The sequence below is a fragment of the Centruroides sculpturatus genome, unplaced genomic scaffold, assembly GCF_000671375.1.
Source record: "Centruroides sculpturatus isolate CEXI.00-Female unplaced genomic scaffold, Cexi_2.0 scaffold176, whole genome shotgun sequence".
NCBI lineage: Eukaryota > Metazoa > Arthropoda > Arachnida > Scorpiones > Buthidae > Centruroides > Centruroides sculpturatus.
In genome coordinates, this window is record NW_019384551.1 from 819,532 (window position 1) to 833,564 (window position 14,033).

A 14,033-nucleotide genomic window follows, 5' to 3' on the forward strand; every position below is an offset into this window, starting at 1 on the left:
TCCCCTCTCTAAGCACTGGAGAAAATAACTGTCCACATAGTGTGAACCTGAGTTTGGCCAGCATGCTTCTTTTAGGTTATTAGTAAATTCTGTTCCTTTTTATTTCATTATCATCCCTCTTTGCAAATGCAGTTCACATGGGCACCATGAACACGGATTTGCTCAACATGACTACACCAAGTCCCATTTTTATTTACCACTTCTCTGCTTATGGACAAGTTTGCCACAAATCTGAACTCTCTCAGTGAGGATATGCTGCATTCTAACACTACCAGCTGAATAGTATTATTCGGCAAATCTGAGACGATGATGATCTGTTATGTAATGAAGACTCAAATAAAACGGATTTATCGACCACATTGTTATTGTATCGTTGATATGAAATCACAACATTTACAAAACTTAAGCAGCATGATCTTAGAAAGTTTTAAATTGAATTAAATAACAAACATTTCTACAATGCATCTAAGTTTTCATATTTATAAGACAATACACAGAGTGGGTGAAAAGAAACTAGGCATTGAGAAATCACTATAATTTCTATATTTCTGTTCCAAATATGATAAAAATTACGTGACACGTAACTTATTAAGTGGAAATATGGATGAATACCTTAGAATTCAATGCAGGCACTGGCATTGTCTGCCAATTTTTTCAAACAACTAGAGATCCTGATGTGGATGAATGGCCAGTTCTCTGTACGTCTGCAACCAAACTTGCAATCATTAGCTTTCGATGACAATTCTTGATTATTTCTGGACAGATTGTGCCATAACTTCCCTTCATCATATGTCACCATCTCTGCATGACAATCACTGATTTCCACACCTTACAGCATGGAGGCATGGAGTCTCACATCAATTTACACTTGTTCCCATATAGACTAGTGGTCGGCTGTCTTTTTTGCCACTGCACATGCAGCCTCTTAGTCATTGTCCATACCACCGATATGGAAATTATAAAATTCCATTTATTGATGTACACGGACACACACATTTTATTATGATTGCATTATTATTACAAAAATTATAGCAATATCTCAATGTCTAGTTACTTTCCACTCATCCCATAGTAAAAAATAATAATTATATTAACAATTATTATGTAACTGAGACAATTATAATTAATCGAGCAATTTTACAGCATATTTTTATACAAAAATTTAATTAGTATTTAAATAACAATAAAAATATTAAACATTTCCATTTAAATTTTACTTTGCTATTTAAAAAACTAATTGTAATTTATTCTAATGTGCCAGTTGATTTACTTGAAAAAATAGTTCCAATTAAATAATGGGAAATGTTTTATTCCTCCTGTGTTCTCCACAGTTTTACAGTACAATCATCACCCCCTGAAGCTAACAATCCAGGCACTTTTGGGTTCCAAGCAATGCCATTAACATCCTGAGAATGGGCATTTCTGACAGTCACAACGAGACTGAAGGTTGGAGAATCGGGATCCCGAATGGCATCTTCTTGAAAGAGACGAATGCAGTCGTCGCCGCATGCAGTTGCAATAATTCCAGTTAGGTCGCACCTAAAGAAATGCATTTGTTATTCTAAGCTGCTTATGACTGGAATACTATCTTTCACTCAATGGGCGTATTAAACTCGAGTGATCTGATGGGCGCTGAACACACTAGTCTCACAGATCACCAAATTTTTTCAATTTCAAATGCATATTGATAAAATATCTGTTCAATAAAAGCATCTTATGGAGAAACTAATTATGAACATCCATACATGTAATTTTTCTAAATTAAAAAGTGAAAGCACATCATTTGGTGGTTCTCTTGGAATGTTTTACCAGTTACAAGAGCATAAAAATGTCAAAATTGCAATTATTTTCTGCATTTTTTTGCCATTTCTAAACATTCAAATTTGACAAAATTTTATCTGATACAAAAATAAATTGTTTTAACTATTATTTGCCTGTGTAAATAATGCAGAAGAATGACATTTATGAATTTTGAGTGAATATTTTATTGTCATTGAGTACAGAAAACATATTTTTACTTAGCAAACCTAAACTTACATTTTTTTCAAAATGAAAATCTTGAAATCTTTACATCTAAGCTATTTTTAGTCTTTCTAGCTCACCTAAGAGCTTAAATTGTTTCAGCTCTAAAGAGACAAAATTAACATTTATACATGCCCTGTTCAACTATAGAAACTGTAACAAACAGCTCACATGGCACAAATGTGTTAATTCTGCTCTTTAAACATATTATATTTTTAGTAAATTTTTAAATATATAAAAATAAAGCATAATTATCTAATAATCTTGAATAATTTTTATGGCTACAAAGAGCAGAGAAGTTTGTAATTGTCATTTAATTATATTTCTGCTGACAAGCTTCAAATTATGCAAACTAATTTGTATATTTCTCTCTGTTTTTAATAACAAACATACAAACAATATCGTTTACTTACCAACTTATGTCGTAAATGGGACGATAATGATAACCAGACAACGTTGCGACGCATTTCCACACTGGATCATCGGTCACAACTATTCCTTCAGAGAAAAATATCATTAAGATTTATCTTAATTTATCATTAAGATTTATCAAAAATATCATTAGACATTTGAAACAATTGTCTAATGATTAAAAATGATTTTTAAACTAACCTTGCTGATTATCCACTAAATATTCCTTCCATATTTTTATGGTCTTGTCGTCACTGCAGGAAGCCAATCTGGTCCCTGTGCAATCAAAATCAAAAGACCAAACTGTCGAAGTGTGAGAATTTAATGTGCAAAAGCAACTCCAATCATTTCCATCTTCCTTAAACATTTTAATAGTGTTATCATAACTGGCAGATGCTAATATCTGTGACAATAAGTCAATATTTAAAAATGTTATGTAAAATAATTAGAAAATAACAAAATTTGTTAAGGAAATTTTTTGAATATAAATTCAATTCAACCTTCTATTTATTTCAAGTGAAAATTTGAATGCTTTTGCACTTTATACCCATCATCACAAATTGACGAGAGAAGTAAAGATCAAGAAAAAATGCTGGATTATTACTAACTGAGGTAGACTGTATTATCTTCTTTTGTTTTTCCATATTATCTTTTTCTCAACTTTACACTTGTCGTCAAGAGGCTTACCAACTTCTGACAACAAGCATAAAACCTAAAGTGATAGAATTTTCTATAAAAGAGCCTCAGGATACAGTATTTGAATTAAATTCATATTTGTAAAGCTTCCTTAACAACTGTGTTAATATGAGTTCTGTTCAAAAAATATGCGGACTGACATCACAAAACAAAATGTACTTTATGTAGAAGTTACATGTCTGGATCCCCTTCAAAGTACTTTCCTTCCCAATGCACACACTTAGCCCAACAGTGTTTCCACTTGTTGAAACAGTCCTGGTACGCTTCTTTTGTAATGTCCTTCAGCACCTTCGTCGCATTTGCCTTAATCTCAGGAATTGTCTGAAATCTTCTTCCTTTCAAGGGTCTTTTGAGTTTGGGGAACAAGAAAAAGTCACAAGGAGCAAGGTCAGATGAGTAGGGGGTGGGGAAGAACAGTGATCGAGTGTTTGGCCAAAAACTCACGAGTTCTAAGGCTGAATGGGCTGGAGCATTGTTGTGATGGTGAAACCAGTCGCCACTGCTCCACATTTCTGGCCTTTTGCGACGGATGGCATACCTCAAACATTTCAGAACTTCAATGTAGTAAGTCTGGTTCACTGTGGAGCCTTGGGGGAGGTACTCATGGTGAACAACACCAAAGAAAACTGTCAGCATCACCTTGACATTGGATCAAACTTGGCGAGCTTTTTTGGGTCTGGGGGATCACCTCAAACATGCTGTATGCTTCATAGCAATATCACCGTAAGCATGCTGTGCATAGCAAATGTTTCAGTCGCAGATTTTCCAAGTTTAACACAAAATTTCACAGCAAGTCATTATTATTCCATCAGGTCATTCATTTTGAAATCCGACAAATGAAAAAATCGCACTTCACTAAAAACCGCGTAGTTAATCAACAAATAAAGATATCTGTAATCAGAAAACGGCTTTATCACCTGACGATCTGTACAAACCTAGTGACACCAAGCTGATTCCCCTGGAACCAACTGGAGCCACACAATTCCAACAGTCCGCATATTTTTTGAACAGACCTCGTATCTTACATTAATTAAAACTTGTAAATTGCTAAAATTAAAACATTATTTATTAATAATTAACAAAAATTATTAATAAACAAAATTCCAATTTTATAAATTATATATGCTTTATTCGAGCTTACTAACATAAATTATCACTTTCTCAAGAACTCTTGGGCAATGAAGTTTATCATCAGAAGAAACAATAGCAAATCAACTATACTATTTACATTATAAAATAGCATAATTACTCAAGAAAAACAAACTTTCAATGTCTCATTTCATAACTTCAACACCATAAGATGACTTAAATTTCAATAATTCTGTACATTAAAGAAAAATGTTGATGTTTCTGGTAAATAAATAGGAACAATAATAATTACATCTTTATGCGGATGCCATTTCACTCTCTTCACATCTTGCGTATGATCGCTAAGTACACTTACACACTCGTATTCACTGTCTTCGTTCACTGTCAATAAAAATATTTTATTAAAATTTACAAAAATACTAAATACAGTGGGTGATCGGTTAACGAACATAATCCATTCCAAGACTTTGTTTGCTATCTAAATTGTTCGTTAACCAATTATTGATTTACCATAGGTTTCTATGGGAATTTGATTAATTCGTTCTGGAGACCCCCCAAAAATAAAAAATATATACTTTCTTACTATATTTATTCATATGTAATAAAAATACATATATACACGGTCTTGCATTTTTATTAGTCCTGTTTTTTCCGTTTGTGGGTTTGAAGAATCTGTCCAATGTCAATTGCTTTTCTGTCTTCTTCATGACTTTTTAGAAGTAATTAATAGCATTGTAATTGTAGAGCTCCCTAGGCCTATTAACCTCAACCTGGTTTGGATGCCATTTTAAGACCGTTGTTCTGACATCCTCCCACTTCTTCAAAAGATCTTTAATAGCAGATATCAGCATAAATCTGCATTTTCAGAAGAAAACAAAAGAATTGTTTCTGTCAGAAATATAAAAAGCTGGAATTACAAGGGAGAGTTTCAAAGTTCGGGGGGTGTACTATCCAATCAGTATAATACTGGGTAGAATGCTGATGTCGATGTCTCCCGCACTCCAAAAAGTTTTGAATTGTTGCCTGAAGATAAAGGAAGACTAATCGATATTCGTTATTTTACGTCGCTTCTTCTTGTGTTTGTTCAGTGAAGTGTTTGTTGTCCAATCATCAAAATCTTTCGCGAAAGTGTTCGTTATCTGATTTGTTCGTTAACCAATCACCCACTGTATATGAAAACAAATATAACTTTACCTTCCCAGATCCAGACGGATTTATCTCTGCTACACGTGGCTAGATACTGTCCAGATATAGACCAACCGACACTTTTCACTTCATTCTCGTGTCCTTCTAACGTGGCAATACACTCGAATTCTCCATTCTTCTTATCCCATATGCACGTGGTGGCGTCGAAACTGGTCGACGCCAGGTAGTTACCACAGGGAGACCATGCTATGCTTCTTATGGTTCTGTCATGGCTGTCTGTCAGGATGACTTTGTTTATCCATCGATCATCTATCAAGAAAAAGTAAATGATACAAAAATTAATTGATGAAGTGATTTCCATTTAATAAATATACAAATATTAACAAACAATTTACATCATAACTGCAATGAGTTGGATTATAAGCATTCAAGTATTGAATATTTACATACGAATATAGAGATGAGTAGTAAAAATGGTGTTAATAATATAACCGTGGCTTCCACAACCAGGTGCATATTGTTTGATCAGAGCTCACCATATGCACATCATTCTGACATGCATCAGTCCCACTAATACGCATTCTAATATTCACCGAGTTTATCAGTGAATATCGGAACACATTTTATTACATTGTGGTTCACCAATGCACTGTTTGGCATATACTGGAATGTACCTACTGTCTACATAATGAGCTCATTCAACTCTATAAAATTACTTGTAATTCTGATTGTTTGCTACAATATATATAACCCTTCTAATTTGTAAACTGAGAATTCTCTTGACCTACAGTATATTAAAGATTCTCTGGCTATGTCTCTCCTACATACTTCTGTAATTATTTTACTTTTCACTTTTATTGCTGTATCCAAGTAACTCACAGATGTTTCTCCCATTCTTTCTATTTTGTTAGAAATAGAAAGAATACAACCATTGTTATTTTTGTTTAGCTCTTCCACAAACTCAACAATCCCATTAATTTTCTAAATAATCATTTACATATCTATTTATATGTTAATATCATCTTGAAACTTTTTGAAACAGCCTTTATTTGTTTTAAATTGTAGTTCACAATACAGAAAGAGTAGTTTTGAAAAAAAAATAAAATATTACTCATTCAAGCGAAACTCAAATGATTTTGTATTTAAATTTTAATGCGTATATCACTAGACGAAAGCTCTTGGAAACATTACAATAAATAAAATATTTGCCTCCTTAAGTGAAATTTCAGACAGTTTTATGTTTAGTTGCAATGCAATGCAGATGAATACAACATATAATTGTGTTTTCTATTTTCATTGATAATATTAGGCCATAAAACTGAACAATTATAATTCTAATTCTTCTGTAAAAGTTCGTCTGATGGTGAATTATTTCTAATAAAATAAAATTGAAGACAAAACTGTCCAAAAAGGATCACCATTTATTACTTGTGTTCCAAGACTAAAACATTTTCGGCGACTGACCTTCCTTTTTAGGCTACTTGTTGCCGGAAAGATGGAAGTAAGCAAGACGGCTGTATGTCACCAGTTCCTTTTTCAGAAATTTTTAAAAATTTTAATTGGATGTTTTGTGTTTTTTAAAAGGACTTTTTGTAAACTTTCCGGCGACAAGTAGCCTAAAAAGGAAGGTCAGTCGCCGAAAATGTTTTAGTCTTGAAACACAATTAATAAATGGTGATCCTTTTTGGACAGTTTTGCCTTCAATTTTATTTTATTAGAAATTCTAATTCTCTTTCCTCTCAAGGAAACTCAGATTTTAAATAATGCTTAATACAAAATTAAGATTTCCTAACTTTTCAGTAGAAATGACATAAGGACCTTGAATAAGTTCTTGCTGTTTTTTTGTGAAAATTAACACTTTATTTTAAAAAAGTTGTAATAAACACGTCACTGAAGGTATTGTCCATCGCTAGCCACTACTTTCTCCCATCGTTCTGGCAGCATTTGAATTCCACGTCGGAAAAACGACATGTCTTTTGAGACTATTCAAGAATCAACCCATTTTTTGGGATCTTCATAAGAATGGAAGTGCTGCTCAGCCAGGCCATGTGCCATTGATCGGAACAAGTGATAATCCAAAGGGGCGATGTCTGGTGAATACAGCGAGCAGGGTAGGACTTCCCATTTAAGCGTTTCCAAGTACGTTTTCACCGGTTGTGCAACATGTGGCCGAGCATTGTCATGTTGCAAAATCACTTTGTCGTGTTTCTGCTCATATAGCGACCGTTTTTCCTTCAATGCTTGGCTCAAACACATCAATTGTAGTCGATAGCGATCTCCCATGATGGTTTCATTTGGTTTGAGCAGCTCGTAATAAACTACACCTAGCTGATCCCACCAAATGCAGAGCAGAAGCTTCAAACCATGGATATTCGGCCTTGCTGACGATGTTGATGCATGGCCAGGACTTACCCCACAATGTTCTACGCTTAGTGTTATCGTAGTGTATCCATTTTTCGTCACCTGTCACGATACGATGCAGAAAACCTTTCCTTTTCTGCCGGTGAAGCAGCTGTTCACATGTGAAAAGACACCGTTTGATGTCTCTCAGCTTCAACTCGTATGGCACCCAATGTCCTTGCTTTTGAATCATTCCTAATCCTTTTAAACATTTCGAAACTGTTGTGTGATCAACACCTACTGATTCTGCAAGTTCAGCTAGCGTCTGACATGAGTCTTCATGAAGTAATGCCTCTAATTCCTCGTCTTCAAACTTTTTTGGTGCACCAGATCGTTCTTTATCTTCAACATCAAAATCATTATTTTTGAAGCGTCTAAACCAATCTCTGCATGTTGTTTCTGACAGAGCATGGTCGCCGTAAGTCTCAACAAGAATTCTGTGCGCTTCAGCTGCAGATTTTTTTTGAATAAAATAGTGCAATAAAATTCCCTGCAAATACTCTTTTTTTGGCACAAAACTAGACATGTTTAACACAATGAAAAAATAAGTTGTTTACACTTCGGTGAAATGACATATACTGAATTTCAAGGTCGCTTATTGTACTTCCTTACAGATGCATCACCATCTAAAAATAAACACGCGTGGTTCTGGTAACGCCATCTGTTAAAGAACAGCAAGAACTTATTCAAGGTCCTTATAAAACAGTTTCTAAACACACTCAATAGCTTTTATATGCTTTTCAGTACCTAAAATATTTCTTATAGGAAGAATATTCAATTAAATTATATATAAGTGCTCTTAATAAATAAATCATTGAATCCTAGAATAATTTTCAGAAATGTTTTGTCATGTATGCATTCATGATGTTTCCTATAGAGTTAATAAAAGAGACTAGGACCAGAGTGACAACCATTAAATGAACATAAACACCTTAATATTGTTGCTGTTAAGAATTTGTGTCAAAGATTCAAAGATTTAATTTATTTAAATCTCCTCATCTGTAAATATTACTATAATTTTTGCATTTACTAAACATTTTATTTATTAATTAAGTCAGCATTTTTGTCAATATCTGCTGCATTAATATCAAAATTTAGACATTGTTTCATTCTAAACATGTATACAGAATTGTCATGATCCTATGGACGGTGGGACCTTATTAAAGGACCCATCCCCAATAGGAGCGTCTCAATAGGTCTCAATCGCTTCATTCAAAACTACATTTGTGCTCCCACGACACGTGACTAGGGCTATGTGGCCATCATCTATCAGATTTAAACACGAGTATTTACCTTCTTCCGTCCAAATTCGAATTGTTTTGTCGCCACTACAACTTGCTAAAAGAGTACCTTCGAGATTCCAAGAAACGCACCAAACACGATCGTTGTGTCCTTCTAAGCACCCTATTTCTTTCAATCTCATTTTTTATTTGAAAATAAAACAATCACGTGTTTTTCAGAAACGTAAACACGTAGGCGGCCATTAAAACACAGCACCACCTGCCGATTTATTTATAAATAATATTAATAAAAATAGTTCAAAATTAAATAAAATTACTTTTTTATATATATGTATTTTTATTCAATATTCCTTTACTAAATGTGAATTTTGTTAATATTTTTATTCAAGAAATACTTTTATTTTAATATTCATTCAAAAATAGTGATTTCGAATACAACAAATGTAATGTCTAAATCTAAATATTTAAGTAAAATAATCAAGTTTTTACAAAATTAGTATAAAACACAATTTATTTTAAAATTGAATTTTATTTGTATTTAAAACAAGAATCAAAATATTTTAGATTAATCGAAACATCGAATCGAATTTTGTCACCAGAGTGCGTGGATACGTTACAAACAAATCTTCAAGGAAGCTACATTTACACGAAGACAGTTAATCGGGAATAACAAGAATACGAGTTATGTTAGTGTTCCCGCGGGAGTTAATTCACATTAGCATGACGTCATACTAGAACCTATATTTAATTCCCGTGAACGGCGAGACTATCCCTTTGCTCTTTTCTTAAAGCTGACGTAGGATAGAGACAGAAACTATCAAGGGGCCGTCCATTAATTAAGGGTCCACTTTTACTTGTATACAACGATGAAGTTTTCGCAACCTTTTCTTCCCCTTAATTTGTACACGTATTTAATGGACGGGCTCCACAGGAAACGAAGATTTATCCACTTTCNATTGACGAGAGAAGTAAAGATCAAGAAAAAATGCTGGATTATTACTAACTGAGGTAGACTGTATTATCTTCTTTTGTTTTTCCATATTATCTTTTTCTCAACTTTACACTTGTCGTCAAGAGGCTTACCAACTTCTGACAACAAGCATAAAACCTAAAGTGATAGAATTTTCTATAAAAGAGCCTCAGGATACAGTATTTGAATTAAATTCATATTTGTAAAGCTTCCTTAACAACTGTGTTAATATGAGTTCTGTTCAAAAAATATGCGGACTGACATCACAAAACAAAATGCACTTTATGTAGAAGTTACATGTCTGGATCCCCTTCAAAGTACTTTCCTTCCCAATGCACACACTTAGCCCAACAGTGTTTCCACTTGTTGAAACAGTCCTGGTACGCTTCTTTTGTAATGTCCTTCAGCACCTTCGTCGCATTTGCCTTAATCTCAGGAATTGTCTGAAATCTTCTTCCTTTCAAGGGTCTTTTGAGTTTGGGGAACAAGAAAAAGTCACAAGGAGCAAAGTCAAATGAGTAGGGGGTGGGGAAGAACAGTGATCGAGTGTTTGGCCAAAAACTCACGAGTTCTAAGGCTGAATGGGCTGGAGCATTGTTGTGATGGTGAAACCAGTCGCCACTGCTCCACATTTCTGGCCTTTTGCGACGAATGGCATACCTCAAACATTTCAGAACTTCAATGTAGTAACTCTGGTTCACTGTGGAGCCTTGGGGGAGGTACTCATGGTGAACAACACCAAAGAAAACTGTCAGCATCACCTTGACATTGGATCAAACTTGGCGAGCTTTTTTGGGTCTGGGGGATCACCTCAAACATGCTGTATGCTTCATAGCAATATAACCGTAAGAATGCTGTGCATAGCAAATGTTTCAGTCGCAGATTTTCCAAGTTTAACACAAAATTTCACAACAAGTCATTATTATTCCATCAGGTCATTCATTTTGAAATCCGACAAATGAAAAAATCGCACTTCACTAAAAACCACGTAGTTAATCAACAAATAAAGATATCTGTAATCAGAAAACGGCTTTATCACCTGACAATCTGTACAAACCTAGCGACACCAAGCTGATTCCCCTGGAACCAACTGGAGCCGCACAATTCCAACAGTCCGCATATTTTTTGAACAGACCTCGTATCTTACATTAATTAAAACTTGTAAATTGCTAAAATTAAAACATTATTTATTAATAATTAACAAAAATTATTAATAAACAAAATTCCAATTTTATAAATTATATATGCTTTATTCGAGCTTACTAACATAAATTATCACTTTCTCAAGAACTCTTGGGCAATGAAGTTTATCATCAGAAGAAACAATAGCAAATCAACTATACTATTTACATTATAAAATAGCATAATTACTCAAGAAAAACAAACTTTCAATGTCTCATTTCATAACTTCAACACCATAAGATGACTTAAATTTCAATAATTCTGTACATTAAAGAAAAATGTTGATGTTTCTGGTAAATAAATAGGAACAATAATAATTACATCTTTATGCGGATGCCATTTCACTCTCTTCACATCTTGCGTATGATCGCTAAGTACACTTACACACTCGTATTCACTGTCTTCGTTCACTGTCAATAAAAATATTTTATTAAAATTTACAAAAATACTAAATACAGTGGGTGATCGGTTAACGAACATAATCCATTCCAAGACTTTGTTTGCTATCTAAATTGTTTGTTAACCAATTATTGATTTACCATAGGTTTCTATGGGAATTTGATTAATTCGTTCTGGAGACCCCCCAAAAATAAAAAATATATACTTTCTTACTATATTTATTCATATGTAATAAAAATACATATATACACGGTCTTGCATTTTTATTAGTCCTGTTATTTCCGTTTGTGGGTTTGAAGAATCTGTCCAATGTCAATTGCTTTTCTGTCTTCTTCATGACTTTTTAGAAGTAATTAATAGCATTGTAATTGTAGAGCTCCCTAGGCCTATTAACCTCAACCTGGTTTGGATGCCATTTTAAGACCGTTGTTCTGACATCCTCCCACTTCTTCAAAAGATCTTTAATAGCAGATATCAGCATAAATCTGCATTTTCAGAAGAAAACAAAAGAATTGTTTCTGTCAGAAATATAAAAAGCTGGAATTACAAGGGAGAGTTTCAAAGTTCGGGGGGTGTACTATCCAATCAGTATAATACTGGGTAGAACGCTGATGTCGATGTCTCCCGCACTCCAAAAAGTTTTGAATTGTTGCCTGAAGATAAAGGAAGACTAATCGATATTCGTTATTTTACGTCGCTTCTTCTTGTGTTTGTTCAGTGAAGTGTTTGTTGTCCAATCATCAAAATCTTTCGCGAAAGTGTTCGTTATCTGATTTGTTCGTTAACCAATCACCCACTGTATATGAAAACAAATATAACTTTACCTTCCCAGATCCAGACGGATTTATCTCTGCTACACGTGGCTAGATACTGTCCAGATATAGACCAACCGACACTTTTCACTTCATTCTCGTGTCCTTCTAACGTGGCAATACACTCGAATTCTCCATTCTTCTTATCCCATATGCACGTGGTGGCGTCGAAACTGGTCGACGCCAGGTAGTTACCACAGGGAGACCATGCTATGCTTCTTATGGTTCTGTCATGGCTGTCTGTCAGGATGACTTTGTTTATCCATCGATCATCTATCAAGAAAAAGTAAATGATACAAAAATTAATTGATGAAGTGATTTCCATTTAATAAATATACAAATATTAACAAACAATTTACATCATAACTGCAATGAGTTGGATTATAAGCATTCAAGTATTGAATATTTACATACGAATATAGAGATAAGTAGTAAAAATGGTGTTAATAATATAACCGTGGCTTCCACAACCAGGTGCATATTGTTTGATCAGAGCTCACCATATGCACATCATTCTGACATGCATCAGTCCCACTAATACGCATTCTAATATTCACCGAGTTTATCAGTGAATATCGGAACACATTTTATTACATTGTGGTTCACCAATGCACTGTTTGGCATATACTGGAATGTACCTACTGTCTACATAATGAGCTCATTCAACTCTATAAAATTACTTGTAATTCTGATTGTTTGCTACAATATATATAACCCTTCTAATTTGTAAACTGAGAATTCTCTTGACCTACAGTATATTAAAGATTCTCTGGCTATGTCTCTCCTACATACTTCTGTAATTATTTTACTTTTCACTTTTATTGCTGTATCCAAGTAACTCACAGATGTTTCTCCCATTCTTTCTATTTTGTTAGAAATAGAAAGAATACAACCATTGTTATTTTTGTTTAGCTCTTCCACAAACTCAACAATCCCATTAATTTTCTAAATAATCATTTACATATCTATTTATATGTTAATATCATCTTGAAACTTTTTGAAACAGCCTTTATTTGTTTTAAATTGTAGTTCACAATACAGAAAGAGTAGTTTTGAAAAAAAAATAAAATATTACTCATTCAAGCGAAACTCAAATGATTTTGTATTTAAATTTTAATGCGTATATCACTAGACGAAAGCTCTTGGAAACATTACAATAAATAAAATATTTGCCTCCTTAAGTGAAATTTCAGACAGTTTTATGTTTAGTTGCAATGCAATGCAGATGAATACAACATATAATTGTGTTTTCTATTTTCATTGATAATATTAGGCCATAAAACTGAACAATTATAATTCTAATTCTTCTGTAAAAGTTCGTCTGATGGTGAATTATTTCTAATAAAATAAAATTGAAGACAAAACTGTCCAAAAAGGATCACCATTTATTACTTGTGTTCCAAGACTAAAACATTTTCGGCGACTGACCTTCCTTTTTAGGCTACTTGTTGCCGGAAAGATGGAAGTAAGCAAGACGGCTGTATGTCACCAGTTCCTTTTTCAGAAATTTTTAAAAATTTTAATTGGATGTTTTGTGTTTTTTAAAAGGACTTTTTGTAAACTTTCCGGCGACAAGTAGCCTAAAAAGGAAGGTCAGTCGCCGAAAATGTTTTAGTCTTGGAACACAAGTAATAAATGGTGATCCTTTTTGGACAGTTTTGTCTT

General features: G+C 33.6%; 1 protein-coding gene across 1 annotated transcript in view; it reads right to left on the bottom strand.

The window, feature by feature from the left end:
* Window positions 1–192: 192 nt before the first annotated feature.
* Window positions 193–14,033, bottom strand: part of LOC111623681 (probable cytosolic iron-sulfur protein assembly protein CIAO1 homolog) — a 15,794-nt gene continuing 1,953 nt past the window's right edge. The window contains exons 2-9 of the mRNA XM_023366348.1: window positions 12,381–12,641; window positions 11,419–11,567; window positions 9,058–9,190; window positions 5,413–5,673; window positions 4,511–4,599; window positions 2,635–2,836; window positions 2,436–2,520; window positions 193–1,539 (exon numbers count right to left, since the gene is read on the bottom strand). Of these exons, the coding sequence (XP_023222116.1) occupies window positions 1,308–1,539; window positions 2,436–2,520; window positions 2,635–2,836; window positions 4,511–4,599; window positions 5,413–5,673; window positions 9,058–9,190; window positions 11,419–11,567; window positions 12,381–12,641 (1,412 nt within the window). The 3' untranslated portion in view covers window positions 193–1,307. The remainder of the gene's footprint in view (window positions 1,540–2,435; window positions 2,521–2,634; window positions 2,837–4,510; window positions 4,600–5,412; window positions 5,674–9,057; window positions 9,191–11,418; window positions 11,568–12,380; window positions 12,642–14,033) is intronic.